Source organism: Lissotriton vulgaris, chromosome 3_2 (assembly GCF_964263255.1).
Source record: "Lissotriton vulgaris chromosome 3_2, aLisVul1.2, whole genome shotgun sequence".
Lineage (NCBI taxonomy): Eukaryota > Metazoa > Chordata > Amphibia > Caudata > Salamandridae > Lissotriton > Lissotriton vulgaris.
Window position 1 is genome coordinate 102353968 of NC_141690.1, and position 20356 is coordinate 102374323.

Consider the following 20356-nt stretch of genomic DNA (forward strand, 5'->3'; position numbering starts at 1 on the left):
TAAAGGAAGTGATTGTGTCAAGAAAGAATCTAAAAAATGTAGCATTTGCTGTCAGCTGAGGGATAAAGCTGTCAATGATTTTGTTTGCTTACCAGAATTCAATCAAAGATTACTGTTAGTGAGCAGGAGGAATTCTCCTGCACTTTTGTACATTCCTAGCTACATCATAGAGGGTGCAAAAAGCCTTTATACTCCACCCTCTTGAGTGACATTAGTGATGAATTCAAATGTGTCCTTTAGGATATGGCCACTTTTACTCTGCATGCACTCCGGGAAGATCAAGCAGGACCTTCTGCCAATGGCTCACTGATTGCACGTGTACTCCAGATATATATTCCTCATGTAGAATGGCCCTCTACTGTCCCAGTGTTTTTACTGCTTAAATGTTCCTAATAGATAGTCTCTGCATTGTCAAAATAGAGAACAGTTCTACAAATGCCGTAACCTCCTGTTTCAGTGTGTCTCACACATTACATATGCATACCACACAACATACTTGAGGAAAGGGCTACTAAATGTACAGTTGCGCTCTAGTCGCCGCGCGCTGCATGATGACGCAGCATGCGCGGTGGCCATTTTGGAGCTCTTAGCGGGAGTTCCAGTCGGGGAGTATTATCGGAGAGCACCGAATGCCCGGCGCTCTCCTGCCATATAGAAACAATTAATAAATACACTTTCCCCTCATCTCTTGCCTCCGGAGTGTTCCTTGCAGTGGTAAAGGCTTCTTTACACTAAACGGAATAAACTGTTTCTACGGACATAAATGAAATGTGGAAACAAAGTCATTTAAAAAGAATATTATTCAACTAACATTCATAATGCTTTAATGTTCAGGAGTATAATCACGTGATAATTAGCTACTTCTTAAAGAAAATCTTTAGCCAATGTACGTTTTTTTAAATAATTCACTCTCTGTGAAAACAGTAAACAGCACGTACCTTCTCTGGATAGGTCAAAAGCATAAGTTTATATTTTTCTGGGTCGTTCAGCATGTTCTTAAGAAATGTACTCTCCTTAAGAATCTCTTTAACCTCCTTCTCGCCAATATTTAACGAGTAGTCAGAAAGCAGAAACAGAACATCAACCTAGAATTTGAAAATCATTGACAAAAACTATAAGTGATAGTTTGGAGAATGCCAAGTGAGCAATATATATCATGTTATAACAAATACTACTAGCTTCATTCTAAGAGCCAATGGAAAAGAGCCCCAAAAACTGCCTAATACCAGCTGTATTAGCTTAGTTTTTACACCCTATTCAGAGTTTCCAAACTTGCAAAGGGTTTTCCCCTAAATTAACAATTTTGGACATGCATATTCCCCCTGATATTACCTGGAAGATATGTCCTTGTAAAAAGATTTGGCATTTGTTTTCACATAGGGTCATGCCTAATAGCCAAAAATTACGCCCTCTTGTGGGCCATGTCCTTAAAAACCTACATTCTCAGATAAGGGTCTATAGATTGCATTGACCTTCTATTCTCATATCTTCACTCATGCAAATTCCTCCACGCATTACCTCAAGGAATTTGCACCAACACAAATCCACAAGTTATGCAGAACCCTTGATTTAAAAACAGGCACAGGCATCCTTTGCAAGAAATTCATACTGGGCCCATACCAGTATCCAGCAGCATCTTGCAGTCTATAGCATGTTAAACAGACCTGGAATGTATCAACATCTCTAAATACAATCTACAATACTAGCATGGGACCCTGAAAAAGCGTGAGTAATAATGCCACCACAGAACACCCTTCTGACTGTCATAACTGCAGCCCTCAGATAGTGACTTTAAGAACATAAGTATTTTGTAAATTGCCTCAAAACCAGCACACAGCAATATTTTTTAATGCTTTATGGTTGACTGATGGTATGCATTTATGATAGTGTGGGAAACTGCCCCCTTTTTACATGGTCACCCACACTTTTTGCCTGGTATTTGATGCAATTTTGACAAAGTGCACTCGGTTCCTGCTATCCAGGTCCCCAGTGCCAGATCTTTTCCCCCTAAATTGCACAATTGTTCCCTTAATTGGCAATATCTTTATAGGTCCGTAGTAAATGGTACCCCTGGTACCTAGGGCATGGGGTACTAAAGAGGGTCCCAAGGGCTGCAGCATGTATTGTGCCAACATAAGGGACTCTTCTGCCCTCTCATGCTAGCTGTCATTGCAGGCTGCGAGACACAGTGCAGAGAAAAGTGGAGACACAATATGGCACAGCTCCTGTGTGTTATGCCTGCAGACACTGCATGCAGTATAAGTGAGCCTCTCCTACAGCAGGCCTTACAGCCCTAAGGCAGGGTACACTAGACTGCAAGTGTCAATAACAGGCTGCTACGGGGGGCAAACCTTACATCCGAGAGGATTAGAGAGCAAAAACACAGGATGGTTAAAAGGATGTAGATTCAATCAATACCTGTTGTAGGATCAGTGGTTGCGCACGAATGCACATCGGCCAAATGAAGGTAAGAATTTGTTCATTAGGAATCTTTTGGCTTCAAGTTTGAAAGCAGTTATTGATGATATTCTGTGCAAATCCAGTGGACGAGAGTTCCAGATGTCTGGTGCAGCACCTGAGAAGGCTCTACGACAAGTTCTCTTTTTATTCATGATACGTGGTTTCAGGAGGAAGTTGTTAGCGCTTCTTGAAGCTCTCTCGGAACATGATAATTCTAGCTTTTGTGCTAGGTACCTGGGCGTGTTGTTGTGCAGGGCTTTGTGTATTAGAACAATAATCTTTATCTGGATTTGGGCTTCGTAGGACAACCATTTAAGAGACTTTAGGACTGTGGAAATGTGCTCATTTCGTTTGGTACCAGTAACTAGTCTGGCCCCACCGTTCAGTCCTGAACTCCGTGGAGCCAGGGTGTACTTGGGAAGGCCACAGAGTGAAGCACTGCCATAATCTAGCCTCGGTAAGACCAGTGTTTGGACCGCTTGTTGAAGTCAATTTGTGGAAGGAAGGGCTTGCTATTTCTAAGTGTCCTCATCAAGTGATTAGCTCCCTTACATATGATGCTGATATGATTTTTCATATTCAGGTGCTTGTCCAAGGTGATTCCGAGGGATTTGACAGAGTCTATGATGAGAGGGGTGCAATTGAAAGCAGTGAGGTGAGTCAACCAAAGGTCTAGCTTGAAGGGGTGGTTCGGAGGCGAGATGAGAAGGAATTCAGTTTTGGCATTGTTGAGCAGGTGGTTCTCAGTAAACCAATTTTGAGTAGAGGTTAAGGTAGAGTTGAGTAAAATGATGTTATCCAGGGATGAGATTTTCAGGTAAAGTTGTGTGTCGTCAGCGTACATATGGAAGGGAATGTTCATGTCATTTAGAGAATTAGCAAGAGGTTCTAAAAAGAGGTTGAAAAGGATAGAAGAGAGAGGGTGGACCTATGGGGGACACCCATGAATACTGGAGATGGCTGGGAGAGGGAGTGGTTTGCCTTAACTCTTTGTGTTCTGTGGTGGAGGAAGGAGGAGAACTATTGTAGCACCAGACCCGAGAATCCCAGCCTTTTCTTTGGAGTGGAAAGGAGGTTGTCATGATTAACCGTGTCGAATGCGGAGGAAAGATCAAGGAGGATAAGGAGGCAGGAGTCATTTTGATCGAGAATATTTAATATGTCGTCCATAACGTGCGTGAGTGCCGATTCTGTACTGTTCCCCTTCCGAAAGCCTGATTGATGTTGGTAAAGGGGTTTGAAATTCTCCATGTGAGCACAAAGTTGGGATTGTACACATTTTTCGGGTAGTTTAGCTAGAGTGGGGATGTTAGATATGGGGCGGAAATTATTGATGACCTCTGCGGTTGTTTTTTTTAGTATGGGTGATACCTGCACTGCTTTGAGAGAGTCTGGGATTGTGCCTTGGGATAGAGAAGCATTTACTATCCTTGTCCAAGTGGGGATGAGAGCATTCTTTATCTCTTTGAAAATGGTCGGGGCAAAGGGTCATTTAAGTGGTTGGATGGATTGATGTTCTGAAGAATCCTGTTGATGTCTTTTTCACTGAATGGGGTAAAGGTGCTCCATGAGGACTTATTCTTGATGATCAGGCTTGTGAGATTGGGATTTTCTATGACAAGAGGTGGTGCCGACCCGGAAACTGGCAGTAGATCCTTCTTGGAGGCAAGTTCACTGGAGATGAGTCTTGATTTCTCAATGAAGAAAGCAGAAAAAATCATCGCCAGACGGTGGGCTGACAGTGGAGAGAGAGTGATTTGTATCCCCAGTTGATTGTTGTTTGACCTGTTCAAAGAGTTTCATGGGGCGATTAGCGGCTTAATCAAGTTGTAGTCTGAAGTAATCTGCCGTAGCGCACTTGATTTGCTTGTTGTAAATACTCCTAACCTCTCTAAGGAATTTTAGGTGTTCCAGGGAGGGATTTGACTTCCAGGCTCGTTCAGCTGCCCTAAGGTTACGTTGTTTCGTGTTTAGATTGTTGTTGTACCATGGTTTGGATTTGTTTGTTGAGGTATTTGTTAGTTGAAGAGGTGCAATGTCATCCAAGATTTTAGAGATGGCAGAGTTGTAAGCGTCGGTGAGTAACTGAACCTCACTCGAGTCGACTTAGGAGGAGAGGGCAGTTTTACAGTGGGTAGCTAATTCAACTGGGTTTATTGATCTGAAATCCCTTTTCCAGATCTTAGATTTTGTTGGATGAGCCTTAATTAGTGAGCCTAAATAGTTAATTAGTTGTCTCATGTCTCTCCATGCAGAGCCTTTAATGTGGACATGGCATGCAGAACCTCAGTTCCAGGAGACTCCTCTTCAAGCTTTCACTTTTCTGCTACATTTCAACCTACCCCAGCCTTTTTGGAAAAACCAGATTGATGGCTGGAGTGGGAATAATTCACTAACAGCTTGTTTTGTCTGTCACTAAGTCAAGCGAAGTCCACAGTCACTCAAAAGCTTGAAGGAGCAATATCAGCAACAATAAAATACTCAGAAAACTAAAAATCCTTTAAAGCTGCTTTCAGAAATATTTTAATAATCATATATGATTTCTCTTGCTCTGCTTGTACCACCTTCATTTGTTCTGACTTTAGCACTTTAAAAAGAAAGCAGTAAAGGGGCCCAAAATCTGATCAAAATGTCTACTACTGAAAATGCACGTCACAGGGCGCTGTGAAGCCACATGCACCGTCTCTAAGGGAGCTGTTGCTGTGGGGCTGTTTATTCTCTTTTAAACTTTCTCCACCGGTAACACCAATGTCAAACTGTTTGCCTGCCATGGAAGCACCTTCATATTCACACAGTAGGTGCTGCTTGCTGAACAAGTGCTGGAAGGGAGAAGACAGGTATGCCACGATAAAGCGTGCACTAAAAAACTGTACTTTCCTAATAGATGAAGAGTGTGCACAAAACTAGATATTTATACTGTGGAGGAAAAGGGATTGGGTTGTAGTAGAAACCAAGTTTTGTGGTACTACGATGGGAGTCAGCATAGATCAGATATTCTTTTAAGTGAGTTTGGTATGGTACTGGCAGATGAGTGCATTTGTGTAAGTAGTAGTGCACTACAATTCAAGTACTTTTGTGGGTTCTAGCAGGGGCCAGGTGTATTAGTTTGGCTAATAGCACAGGAGAACTGCAGGATAGCCTACTTCTTTTTAGGTCGAGCATTCAAGACCTCTTGTATATACTTTAGTATATACTTATATGTGTATGTACTTTGTGGGCTCTGGAGATCAGCCCAAGGACTTGCCTGCTTCCGCTTAGGGACTTTTTTTCTGTTCAACTGCCTCTATTTAACTGTCTTGATAAAAAATGACCAGCAGAGGTCAGTAAAATACCAGAATTGCTTTTTGCTGAGGGACTTTATTTTTTTATTTTTTTCTGGCAACTGCCTCTATTTAACTTTATTGATAGAAAACAACCAGCAGAGGTCAGTAAAATACCACAATCACTTTAACATTCTCTAGATACAGTCCATGGAAATTGTCTTCCAAGAGCACCAGTAGACAATAATATTTTTTTCAAATCTTGTATTTTTAGTTATTTGACCACCGAAGGCCCTGATTTTATATTAAAAAAAGATCTTGGACTATACGATTTCCAGCTGAAAGGCAATATTTCTCTCCATGTGTCCCCGTACCTGGCCTGTCACACAGTTTGGTGCTTACTTTCCCTCCATGTTAAAGAACAGTAGATGTTGCAGCACCCAGGCTAATGTGCTGCACAGCTAAATACATTTAAGGTCCCAAAGGCAAGACTAATTGCATTGCAAATGCTTGTTTCCTACTGATATCAGTGGGCGTAAAGATAAAAAGAAATTTTCTGGAATTTGCCTACAAAGCCTCTGCAGTTTTGGGGGGGGAGTAAGGACTAACCATTGCTTCGTGCATATGCCAGATACATTTGTTTGTGTGTTAGTTTAGGTGGTGCACGATATCTTTTGTTATTCATGTACTCAAAACTCCACATGTGATGTAACTGGTTCTATTATAATGCGCTCTGACACCTTTGGGTAAAGTTCACACTATATAAAAACATTTTTTTTTAAACCCTTGGAGGCCCCATTCCCGTCGTCCTCCTCTCTGCTCTACACTGTATTTTCCTTTACTGTTGCCTGCGTATATTTCCGTCACTCTGTCTGCCTCCTTCACATACCAATCATTTGTAATGCGATAGGTCTCGCATTTACGAAAGATTCAGCTGTGGGAATTGTAAATGACTATGCCTTTTATTTATGTGTTGGTTTTCAAAACAGATTATAAAAAGGAATTGTCGTTTGCAATGACGAGAGCTTAAAATCTCACAAATGCGAGTCCTGTTGCATTGCAAATGCCTGTTGTAACAGGGCATTGCCGCTTTGTATCATTATAGAGAACATTGTCTGCCGTACGTAGATATTACTAAACTTTCTTCCTGTTTCTGTATGTCACTGGTCATTACTTTGTTATATGAAAATTAGAGTTGTGCTGTTCCTGAATGATCTAGAATGTAGCAGTATACAAAAGACAGTAGGCTACAGAGTCAAAGAGATGGGAATCCATTTCTTTGGAATATAATGGCCTCACACACCCAGTTGGGTGTCATGTTTCATCATCGGGCTGCTCCTCATCTGGCCGGCGCTGCAATGCCTGACGGGCTCCCGATGAGGGGCACTTTGGCGGAGATCTTTTTCCAAATAGCGGTTTGGTGCCGTGAGGGTGAGAGATTTAGTGAGTGTAGATGTATGAGTGGTGTGTGATGTTTATGTGAGTTAAAACAGGGTTGGGAGTACCAGCAAAAATAATTTTAATTGTGGGGTTGCTACCCTGATTAAAATAAAGAGGAAAGGCGCAATGCTAAGTTAATGTCTTAGGTGTGGCGCTCTTCCGTGTGGTTGGTCAACATGTTTCTTTGCAATTCTACAAGTCTAGAGGCGATTTGTCAGGGCCTAAAGTTAAAAAAACTATCTACACTAAGGTGGACCGAAAAACAATAATGAACTAATGTTTGAGATTTATGCCACCATGACTTACTCTGCCTAATGACTGATAGTACTGGTTCTACCTAACATGGAGAGAAATTCACCCTATTTTAATCACCACTTTTTGTGTTTTGCACTGCACTAAATTCCCCTGTGATCTGATATTTAGAAACACATTCTCTGCCTAAAGTGATTGTGGGTCTGATCCAATCTAGTCAATTACCGTTGGAATGGTAACAAGTCTCTATGATCAAGAGACACACCATCCCGATTGATGGATGACCAAATGAGAAGATTGATCACTGCGATACATTGATGGGAATCCATTTAGTTGCTTTTGGATCACTTGACTTTTGCTGTCCTTTTTCTGCTTTTCCTGTTTTTGTGGGCTTTTGTGTGACTTGTGTTCCGACTCACTCTTTGAGGAGTTAAAGCCAGCCGGCTATATTGTTGGCTTTTAGACCCCCGGTTCTTTTTGTTTATTATAACAAGGAAACAGTAACATTAGCCCATGTACCCAGTGAAACTGAAATATCTGCACACAGAGATGAAGAGACCTGAGTGACTGAATAGGCGGGCCTGTTGGGCCCTGGTCGAGATGTTGCCAGCCAGCTCAGCCCCTAAACTATCTGGAGTGGCAGAGTCAAGTCACAGTTAACCTTGTTTTAATGCTTTTTTTTTGCTTTTTTCCCACATGTTTCAATTAAGGCAGGAGGTTTCTAGAGTTTAAAGGGAGTAGGGATATTATAAAAGGGAACGGGTGGGCAACAGACCTCTATGACCTACCTTGGACACAGCTGTAATGTTGACAAATCAAAGTAAGTGCGTATAGGAGTCTGGAGGAGGAGACTGGATCTTTCTGTTGCGTAGTGGGCCATGTTATAGACACACGTGAAGTGATATAAACAAACTCATAACACAGAAATAGGCAGTAGACCCCTGTAACAAATTGAAGTCCTTAAGTCCAGTATATGAAACAGATTAGGTTTATTGTAGAGAAGATTCAGGTCAGGTAGATAAATAAAATAAAGTAGATCCAATAATAGAAACCCCACCAGGAGCAGATGGACTCCAGCTCAGCCTCAGATGTAACTGTCCCTGCTTTCAAGCATACACAATTGGAACACTAAGTGACATCATAAATGCCTTCTGAGGAAGTAATGAAAAACACTAAAGAAGGACAGGGAAGAAAGACAAGCAGGATGTAACTACCCCCGAATCGTACCGCACCCTCACTGTTATCTCCCAAAGTTGTATGAGGATATGTATATTATATGTATATACATGTATGTATGTATGAGGATATGTATATTATACAGTGTGCACTCCCTGGAGACACTCTGCATAGGGAATGCCACCCTAGATTAGGGAAAAACAATCAACATAAAAGTCAGAGATGCACCACATTTGTAATGTCCATATAACTTGAAAGTGTATCCACAAAATTCCAGGGTCCATAAGAACTCTTCTCTTTATTAATGCTTCATATGTGTTTACCAATAAGCCGGCCAACGCGTTTCGTCAACATGATAGTTATAATAATATGTATAACAGAAACACGAACAGTGCAATAACGTGAACATACCAAATAGCAAAGACATTACATATAAACATAAACCAACATAAAAAGATAAACAATCATTGGCATAGGCAATCGGTCTCGCCTTTGGGACATTATAAGTGTTTAGCCATGCAACAGTTGATGTTGCACCATGGATATTGTGCTGCATAATTAAATACTTATAAAGTCCCAAAGGCGAGACCTATTGGCTATGCCAATGCTTGTCTAAATAACGTGTAATTTGGCCACATTTATTTTTACTGGCATAGAATTCATATATGTGTGCTATGTCGTTGTAAATTAATGTGGCCAAATATAAATTAATGTGGCCTAATAACAATTTATATGGAGCAACTGTCCTAAAAATCGCACATTTAAACGTTATTACTAGAGTGCAAAGGTCAGAATGAAAGGATTAATGTGTCCGAGAAAAATTGGAATCGGGGACTTGCAAAGCACACACACATCTCTTTAAAAAGCACTCAACGTTCGAGCTAATATCTTCAGACATAGCTGGGGTTATATTTACAAAGGAAAATGAGGCATTGTTGATGCCGAGAGGATGTTTGCCTTTCAGCTCGCTGCCGAGGACACAGCATCGTAGCTCCAATCTTGGTAATTTAGCAACGTCCACCTACAGTCCCCCATCAGCACCACAAGCTGGCGTACCTCTGAGTGCAGCTGGATGGAAAGGATGGGAGGAGGCCGAGGTAACGTCAAGGATGTAACTTTGTGTCACGTTCTAACAATCAAGGTATTTGTTACTGGGTGGCTTCCTGGTCGTAAAACTTGATCTCCAAGGAGCAGTTATCCTGCTGCCTTTGCTTTAGCACAGTGAGGCAAATATTAGCGACACATTGTTGTTTGTTTACCCAAGACCTACAAATACTCTGCGGGGTCACAACACTGAGGTGTAATTGGACAGTGGGTGGAATGTATGGAGGGGAAATGGGGGTGAGGTCAGAGAGCACACAGAACCATTGACTGAGTCTCGCTGGTACCAGAGCTAAATGCCAGGCTCTGGCAGCAGCAGCTCGGCCTCCTCCTGGAACTGATGCTCCGGGAAGGGGTGCACTGCAGCCCCTCCACGAGCAGCCCTTCACTGTTGCTATGAGTGGCGGTCCCCCTCCCGAACCCAACCTGCCTCCCAGATACAGTGTGCAGCCCACTCCGATTAAGCTCTGTAGTGACTCCTACCACAGCGTCCAGGCTTTGTGGTGAAGTGAGTGATGATAGTACCACTGTTTTGAATAGGACAAAGGGGGCTCTCTGCATACACAGCGCTGTGTATAGTTTATACTTCAAGAGGATTGTAACAAAGGCAGCTGCTAATTGACCGGAACCAATGCACCGCGAGAAGGGAAGCTGTTACGAAGTGAACTTTTACAATAGGGTCTCTGTTTACATCAGTTCTGTGAATTATTAGATAAGGTTAGGTGTCGCTTGCTCGCAGCTTTAAAAATGCAACAAGCCATAGGCATTACACAGTTATAATATCACAGTGGAAAAATAACAGGAAAGTCGGCAGGGCACATCAGTGGCAGCTGTGGAGACTGCTTTAATTTGTGTGCCAATTGCATTGAAAGTCAAAATAAGCGCGCACCTCGCACTAAAAGTAAAAAAAATGTCAGCAAAAGTGGAAGCGTTTCCCTTGCGGGAGCGAGCAGCGCCAGGAGCGATAATTGCTAACAAATGGCACCAAAGCTCGCTCTTGCAAGGGAATCGCCAAACGTGCACGTGTTGCCAATAAAAACAATGCAACGTGTGCATGTTTTTGGGCCCAAAACCGAATCGATTACAAGAGGTCTTTTTCCTATGCAGCGCTGCGTAGGCGAAACCTAAAAACATAGTAGACACCGATGATGTATAGGTCAGCATGGCACATCACATGGACCAAAAAATGTACTCACTAATATTCAGACACTAAACGAGAGAAACACTGGGAAATATAGTTGAAAAATCACACTTGTACATTTGAAGAATAATAAATAATTTGAAAATGGGAAAAATCTTGACATACCTAAGAAAACCAGGCATCATGGACAGGGAGTCCTCTGCCAATTCCAAGATTACCTCGTTATTACCCAATATGTGAGCATCTCAAAGTAATAGAGCATCATATTTTTCATGGATATATATAATATATGACATGCAATTCATACAACAAGGAATCATTGTTAAGTGGTTCATTGAAGGCCATTCAGCCATAATGTCACCGTGCAATGTCTGCCGATGACAGAGAAAGTCGGCAATAGAAAAAGAAACAGGTGGGGTCCCGGCTGAACAGGACATGATGGGAAGTGAACAATAGAAAACAAGGTTGAGGGAAGAATAAAGATCGCATGCAATTAATACATATGTCAGAGTAATAATAAAATGTATCTGACAATCCAATTGGAATCTAAAGAGCCATCAAGGATAGGTATAAAAGTTCCTGAAATAATCCACCTAGTAAGAGAGAGAGAAAACGCAAAGCTAAGTGCAGTTACAATGAATATGCTACTTACCAGTATGCATCTGTTCTTGGCATGTAGGGCTGCTAACATTCATATCTAGTGCATAGATCGCCGCCTAGTGTTGGGTCCGGATGATTGCACCTTGTTGTCCTGGAAGAGTCTTCGAAGTATCACGAGATAGGTGGCTCCTCCCCTGGACTACAGTGCGCATGGGCATCGACTCCATCCCCAGATTGTTTTTAGCCATTGTTTAGAGATGGAGTGAAATAGTGTAAATGATGTCCATGCTAATGATTGAATGCAAGAAATTACCTGCAGCCGCTACGGGCGCCGGGGAGGAGGGCGGGCGATATGAATGTTAGCAGCCCTACATGCCAAGAACAGATGCATACTGGTAAGTAGCATATTCAGTTTGAGGCATGTGGGATGCTAAATTCATATCTAGTGCATAGAATACATAGCAGTCCCTCCATTAACGGCGGCCGCCCGTGCCAGCTGCAGAAGTCTGAAAAAGAGTTTTAAGAACAGCCTGACCTACAGCTGCCTGCTGTTTGGAATGCACATCTACACAATAATGTTTAGTAAAGGTATGTGGTGTAATCCACGTGGCTGCTCTACAAATATCCTCCAAAGGAATATTACCTAGGAAAGCCATGGAGGCCCCTAACTTGCGTGTGGAGTGGGCCCTGGGGGGGACCGTTAAAGTGCGCTTAGCCTTGTGGTAGCAAATCTGAATACACTTAACGATCCACCTGGCTATTCCTGCCTTGGAAATGGGGTTGCCTTTGTGCTGGGCTGAGAAGGCAACAAATAGCTGTTGTGTCTTCCTAAAGCTTTTGGTCCTGTCAATGTAGTACAGTAATGCTTGTTTGACATCAAGCGTGTGGAGCATTCTTTCTGCTACTGTTTCAGGGTTCTGAAAGAATGTGGGTAGTTCAATGGTTTGATTGACATGAAACTGCGACACCACCTTAGGAAGAAACTTAGGGTTAGTGCGCAGCACTACCCTGTTAGGATGACTCGTTTCAGCCCTTCCAGGAATGCTTTGATGGCAGGCACCCTGAAAACCGAGAGGTGTGCCTGTTTTGGAGATAAGCCGCTATGGCGGATAAGTGTATCCGAATGGAAGCATACGCCAGATTACATTTGTAAAGATGTAACAAATAGCAGATGATATTAGGAATGGATGCATCTAGCGGGTTGATATGATGTCCTGTACAGTAAATGACAAACCGCTTCCATTTTGCTGCATAGCAAGCTCTGGTAGTGGGCCTTCTTGCCTCCCGGATGATGTCCATGCATTCCGGGGGCAAATCAAGGTAGCCAAACTCTAAGACCTCAGGAGCCAGATCGCCAGGTTCAGCTGTTGCTGATCTGGGTGCTGAATGTCGCCATGGTTCTGCGTCAAGAGCCTGGGTGTGAGGCGAAGCCTTTGATGCGGTACCACGGAGAGTTCCAGAAACGTGGTGTACCATGGCTGGCGTGCCCACGTTGGAGCAACCAGGATGAGTGTCATCGAGTGTTGCAGCAGCTTTCGTGCCACCAGCGGTATGAGAGGTGCTGGGGGAAAAGCGTACGCAAATTTGCCTGACCAGTTCATCCATATCGCATTGCCCTGCGACTGTGGGTGTGGGAACCTGGCGGCGAAGCTTGGGCATTTTGCGTTCTCCCTTGTGGCAAACAGGTCTATCTCTGGATGACCCCACTGCTGGAAGTACGGGTGGAGTACTGATGGATGTAACTCCCACTCGTGCATTTGGTGGCTGTACCTGCTGAGCAGATCCGCCATCTGATTGTCCACGCCCGGGAGGTGTTCTGCCATGAGGAAGATGTTCCTCTGAATGGCCCACTTCCACATGCCCTGAGCCAGATGAGACAACTGTGGAGAGTGTGTGCCCCCCTGCTTTTGGATATAGTACATTGCCGTCATGTTGTCCGTCCGGATCAACATGACCTTGTTGCACAGATGTACTTTGAAGGACTTCAGTGCCATGAAGATTGCCATCAGTTCTAAGTAGCTGATGTGCATCTTCTTCTGCTGTGTCGACCATAGCCCCTGCACTGTGTAGTGGAGGACATGCGCTCCCCAACCCTGGAGAGATGCGTCCGTCGTCAGGATAATTTGTGGCACAGGCTCCTGGAACGGTCGGCCCTTGCAAAGGTTGTGTGGAGTCCACCAATGCAGAGAGTTGTATGCCCGACCAGTCACCAACACTAGGTCTTTCAACTGCCCTTGAGCCTGAGTCCACTGGCGTGCCAAGCATTCCTGGAGCGGACGCATATGCAACCTCGCGTGTGGGACTATGAAGATGCAGGAGGCCATCATGCCTATCAACTGCATAAACACTCTCGCAGGGAGTGAGTGCTGCGGTCTGAACCTCTGTATCAGTGACTGGATGTTGTTGATCCTCGCTGGGTTCGGCTGAGCTGTAGCAGCCAGAGTATTTATCGTTGCGCCCAAATACTGCCGCACATGGGCTGGCTGAAGGTGCGACTTTGGATAGTTTAGCGAAAACCCCAGACTGTGAAGAAGGGGAATAGTGCGGGACATGTCTGCGGCGCACTGCTGTGCCGACTTGGCTTGAACGAGCCAGTCGTCCAGGTAAGGGTATACATGTATGTTCTGTCTCCTGAGGTGCGCCGCTACCGTCGCCAGACACTTTGTGAACACTCTGGGAGCAGTGGTCACTCTGAAGGGTAGGACCTTGAACTGGTAATGCCTGTTTAGAATGGTGAACCGGAGGTATTTTTTGTGGGATGGATGGAGTGGTACGTGAAAATAAGCATCCTTGAGGTCCAAGGTTGCGAGGAAGTCTCCCTTGTTTAACAGTGGAAGAACCTGCTGCAGAGTTAACATGTGGAAGTGTTCCGAAAGAATATACAGGTTGAGGGGGTGTAGGTCCAGAATGGGTCTGAGTGAGCCGTCCTTCTTTGGGATTAAGAAGTACAGGGAGTAAACCCCTGTGCCTTGTTCCTCCAAAGGCACGAGCTCTATTGCGCCTTTTTGCAGCATCACAAGAACCTCTTGCTGCAATAAGTGCAAGTGCTCTGCCGACATAGGACGTTGTCTTGGGGGTATGTTGGGTGGAGTGGACGTTAACTCCAAACAATAGCCGAACTGGATAAGTTTCCTTACCCACCTGTCTGTGGTGATGGACTTCCAGACTGGCAGGAACTGTTGGAGTCTCCCCCCGACAGGTGTTGGATGGTCGGGGGGCAGTGACAGGATGTCACTGTTTGTTGGCAGCAGAGGAACGGGAACTGTTGTTGCCTCTGCCCCTGCTCTTGGCGTTGTTTCCTCTGTAACCTCCTCTACCTTGTTTGGGGTACGAGGACTGTGCCCCACTTTTACTGAATTGCGCCTGTTGTGCCAAGTGTCCTCTGGTAACACCCCTAGTGCCTGAGCGACGAAAAGTGCTCCCTCTGTATTGCTGAGACTGAAGTGCACCCATGGATTTAGCCGTCTTAGTATCTTTTTTAATTGTCTGAATTAACGGGCTGGTTGAGGATAGTAGTCTGTATCTCTAGCTTGAACCATGAGATGCGTAGCCATGCTTGACGCCGTAACATCACACTAGTATTTATCGCTCTTGCTGCCGTATTCGCAACTTCGAGCGCACATCTAATCGCAGCGTTGGAGATGAGCTTGCCTTCCTGGATAAGCATATTTAATCCTCCTCTTTCTCGCGCCCGGTGCCCTACAGTAGCTCTCCCCGGTGAGACAACTGGGGCTGCGAGCTGTGCCAGAATCTCAGAACTCCTGTTGATTTTAAGAAAGTCTGAAATAGCGCGTTTTTATCAGCCCACGTTTTTATCATTACATTGTCATTTGTGTGCTTCATTTCTGGGGGGCTCACTTGAGTTTAAGGGGAAATTGAAACAGGTACTCTGACACCACTGACACGCACTTAAGAGCATTTTACTGTCTTTTTTACTACCGTTTTGCCGAATCTCGGCGACGGTGGGCGCCATCTTGAGGGAGGCAGGGAGAGCGCTCTAGTCGCGCCATACTCCCGCCCCCTTGGAATATTTAATCCTCCTCTTTCTCGCGCCCGGTGCCCTACAGTAGCTCTCCCCGGTGAGACAACTGGGGCTGCGAGCTGTGCCAGAATCTCAGAACTCCTGTTGATTTTAAGAAAGTCTGAAATAGCGCGTTTTTATCAGCCCATGTTTTTATCATTACATTGTCATTTGTGTGCTTCATTTCTGGGGGGCTCACTTGAGTTTAAGGGGAAATTGAAACAGGTACTCTGACACCACTGACACGCACTTAAGAGCATTTTACTGTCTTTTTTACTACCGTTTTGCCGAATCTCGGCGACGGTGGGCGCCATCTTGAGGGAGGCAGGGAGAGCGCTCTAGTCGCGCCATACTCCCACCCCCTTTTCTTCCTATATTATGTGCAGAGCAGTCAGACGGCGCAGCGGGCTGGCGCAGCGGGCGCGCCGGACGCGCGCCGAAGCCGCGCCTAAGCCAAGCCCGTCTGCGCCCGTCCGCGACCGGACCGCGTCGGGCGCTGGGCACGCTGCCGGGTTGAAACCCATCATCAGGTACGACCTTAATCATTTATTGTCCCTGCGCCCCCCACTCGTTTCCCACCTTTCTGATTGCCCTCATATTGACCCCCTGTCTAGCCCCCTTGTATGCCTCCGTTGTAAATGGACTCCCCTCCTGCCCAGAAACGACGCAGCCGACTCGCCTGCCCCCTCGAAATGTTATTCCACCAACTTCAAGGGAGGTCTTGTGAATGCCAGGTCTCTAGCCTGCCATTGCCAGGACGTACACGACTTAATATCTAACCATGAATTAGATGCCCTATTCATCACGGAAAGTTGGCTCAACGACTCCTCGAACCCTGATCTGGCTATTGCCCTCCCTCCTGGCTTCACCATCTTCAGGAGGGATAGACCGTCTGGTCGAGGTGGCGGGGTAGCACTTATCATTAAGGAAACATTTCCCTGTCACACATTTGACCTATGTCACCTTAAAGACACGGAAAGCTTGGGTTTCTCTATTAAAATCAACGCCTCATTCTCCCTATCGGGAGGGCTCCTATATCGCCCGCCGGGCAATCCCACCTCCTTTCTTAACTCCCTGGATGAGGCACTTGGAGCGCTCATGTTACAATACCCTAACTTCACGCTCATTGGTGACATGAACCTACATATGGAATCACCTGTAGACCCCCACACCACTTCCTTCTTACAGTCCCTGAACATCTTTGGACTCTCCCAACGCATTAATACAGCCACTCACAGTGCTGGCCACACTATTGATGGCATATGCTCCAATCTCTCAACCCTTTCCACCTCCCCTCCGTTACCTCAAATCTGGACCGACCACTACTTTATCCCTTTCAATATTATGACACCTCTTACCACCCGTCCCAGCTCTAGGCATGCCCAAGCTTCCTTCTCAGTCAACTGGAAGAAAGTAGCCGAACGAATCAAACTAGAGTCAAAATCGGTGCCCCCTCCCCCCATTGGAACTGGTGATGTCGAAATCGACTCTCGCAACTTTCATACCTGGATGAGCCAAATTGTCGCGGCTAACTCTGAGCCCAATAACCACCAAGAAAAGGGCCCTAAGAAGAAAAAGCCAAATGCCCCCTGGTACACTCATACCCTAGCAGAGAGTCATCTTCTTTGTCGGAGACTAGAGAGACTCTGGAGACAAGCATATGACACGGTTTCCAGAACAAGTTATGTCCAACAGAGGAAATCATATCTCTCTGATATAAAAATAGCTAAAAAGGAATATTACACCAAGCTTATAATGGAAGCACACCAAAACCAAAAAACTATTTTTACCATAGTTAAGTCCTTTACTCACCCGAAAGTCTTAACTACTGACATACCTCCCTCAGAGAGTCTTTGCAATCAAATTGCAGATTATTTTGTCGACAAAATAGTCAATATTCAGAAAGATTTTCCCCCTTCGCCGACAACCCCCTTAGAGGCAACAGTCAATTACCCCCTCCTTTCTACTTTTAAATCTGTCTCCCTGCAACAGACTAGCAAGGCAATCCGGGCCTGTAAATCAGGAGCGCCTACCGATTCCTGTCCCCCCATCATCCTTCATCACCTGATTGACACAGTCAATCCCTATATTAATGTCATTGTCAATGAATCCCTTGAATCCGGACTTGTACCCACTGAATGGAAGAAGGCCACAGTAAAACCCCTGTTGAAAAAACAGAATAAATCGCCAACAGATTTGACGAATATGCGCCCCATCTCCCTACTTCCAATTCTTGGCAAAGTCACGGAACATCTAGTGCATGAGGAGCTAAAAACTTATGTAGAAGCCCACAACATCTTACACCCTCAGCAATCAGGCTTCCGCTCCGGTCACTCCACCGAAACAGCGCTGATCGAACTAGCTGATTCCATCAAGTTCCTGCAGGATGAGGGCAAGCAGGCTGTCCTCATCCTGTTGGATCTCTCAGCAGCATTCGACACCATCTCGCATGTCATCCTAATTAATCGAATGCGAGAGATTGGCGTGACTGACACAGCCTTAGCCTGGATTTCATCGTTCCTATCAAACAGGTCTCAGACTGTGTCCCTTGGATCCCACCTATCCTGCGAAAAACTCATTACATCTGGAGTGCCCCAGGGGTCCATATTGAGTCCTTTGTTTTTTAACATTTACATGGCACCTCTTTTAGCTGTGATAGAATCACATGGGATTCTTGTCACGTCTTACGCTGACGACACTCAATTGGTCGTCACAATTGACAAGCAGCGGACAGACACTGATCTCCGGTTCAAAAACTGCCTTTCTGATGTCTTTAAGTGGTTAAATATTAACCATTTGAAATGCAACAGTGCTAAGACGGAAATCATCCCATTGGGTAAAAACCTTTCTTTCTGCCCGAAAGATTGGTGGCCCCTTGGATCAGAGGCCCCCCCAAGTGCAGTTCCATCAGCCAGAAACCTAGGCGTTCAATTTGACTCATCTCTCTCCTTTGATGACCACGTTAAGACCACTGCCGGTCGCTGCTTTGGATTAATAAAATCTCTAAAAAAATTTTTCGATTTCCTCCCAATTGCAGCCAGAAAGTCAGTCGCGGTAGCCCTCATACTTTCCCGACTTGACTACTGCAATGGTCTTATGGCCGGAGTGAAAAAATCTACTCTCAGAAATCTGCAGAGCATCCAACACGCCGCAGCCCGACTGGTCTTACAACTCCCCAGAAGGTCATCAGCGTCTGCAGCACTAAATTCGCTGCACTGGATGCCATTGCATAAAAGAATTCTCTTTAAACTACTACTTACAGTTTTCAAAACAATGCAAAATACAGGGCCCCGCTACTTTGCAAAGCGTTTCATGCGCTACAACCCCCCACGCTGCTTGAGATCCTCTGGGACAAATCTGGTCCTAATCCCCAGATTTAAATACAAGACCAAGGGTGGGAAATCCTTCAATGTTCTGGCCGCTAAAGCCTGGAACAATTTGCCTGTCAGTCTCAGATCCATAGACAATGAAAACAACTTTAGAAAACTTCTCAAGACATGGGTCTATCAACAACTAGACTCCTCCGTCCTGGCAGCTATCTAATTCTTGTCCTTTCCAAATCCATCTTTCTGTTATTCTCCGCAGCTTGCTCAGCGCCATGATGCTCCCCTGGGAGCGAACGTTAGCGCTATACAAATGCACATAAATATCAAATAAAATATCAAATAGCTCCCTCCTTAAACTCGTCTGGAAGGTGTTGTAAAAGCTGCTCTAAGGTGTCATAGTGTGCCCTGTCGTATCTGGCCAACAGAGCTTGTGTGTTGGATATGCGCCAGATGTTGGCTGCCTGCGCTGCCACCCTTTTCCCCGATGCCTCCAGCACTTTAGACTCTTTGTCTGGGGGAGGAGCTTCACCCGTCGTCTGTGAGCTCGCCCTCTTGCGAGCATTAGAGACCACCATAGAGTCCAGAGGCAACTGGCCCCTTATGTAAGTTGGGTCCCCAGGTGCCGGTCTGTATTTTTTCTTTATTCTAGGGTTGACAACCCGTGCCCTTGTAGTTTCCTTGAAAATGTCTGTGGCATGCTTAAGAACACCCTTAAGCATTGGAAGTGTTTTTACAGTTTTCTCGGCAGCAGAGAAAGTGTCAAACAAAAAGTCAACGTCCACAGGGTCAGCATGCATTTCCACCTTATGGTTTGCAGCCGCCCTTTCAATTAAGGCATTGAACGCCGCAGAATCTTCTGTAGGAGAAGGCTTTGCGCCAAAAGCTTGTGGGTCATGGACAGCTTGTTGGTCCACCTGATCACCTGAGGCTAACCACGAGTCCTGTTGCTCATCAGGGTCTGTGTTTTCGGGAAAAGTATACTTCTCGTCCTGTTCACCCTGATCTCCATCTGAGCAAGTGGGTGAAGGCGATGGGCTTCTCCCAGGATGCGGAGGAATATGCTCAACAAGTTCTGGCGTCTCTGGCGCTGGCCTTTTCTTTTTTAGAGGGATTACAAACGACTCCAAAGGCTGTGAAGTAATCTTCCTCTTGTAGAGCGTTAATTTTCCCGTGTCGGCGTCGATATACTGTTCCGACTGCTCTTCTAATAAGGGTTGTTGACTTAAACTTCCACTCAGTTGAGTTTGTCTCACCCCTTCTGAGTCCTTAGGCACCGACCGTGGTGCAAAGGCCTTTGGCACCACCTTGGGTGGTAGAGTAAAGAGGAGCGGCATGGAGGTCTTCTTCGGTGGCGCTACCGGAGTAGGTACCGAGGGTGTCTTCGGCACCGACGTCAACTCTTTCTCCCGAATCCATTTGAGGGAGTCTGCCACTTGCTTGGTAAAAGAAGCGGACGGTCTCGTCGACCCGACCGAGGACCTCGATCCACCCCCAGGGGAAGACTGGAGCGTTGATGAATCCATGTTCTTTGCTGGAGGCGCAGACGTACTCTCGAGAACTGCGCGTCCGCCACCATCCA

The 20356-nt window shown here is 45.3% G+C and overlaps 1 protein-coding gene across 2 annotated transcripts in view; it reads right to left on the bottom strand.

Annotated features, from left to right (window-relative positions):
• The window catches only part of LOC147725374 (uncharacterized), a 2508159-nt gene that overhangs the window by 1431686 nt on the left and 1056117 nt on the right, over nucleotides 1-20356 (bottom strand). For both annotated transcript variants that reach the window (XM_086964051.1, XM_086964052.1), the window contains exon 11: nucleotides 939-1085. In XM_086964051.1, the coding sequence (XP_086820177.1) occupies nucleotides 939-1085 (147 nt within the window). The remainder of the gene's footprint in view (nucleotides 1-938; nucleotides 1086-20356) is intronic.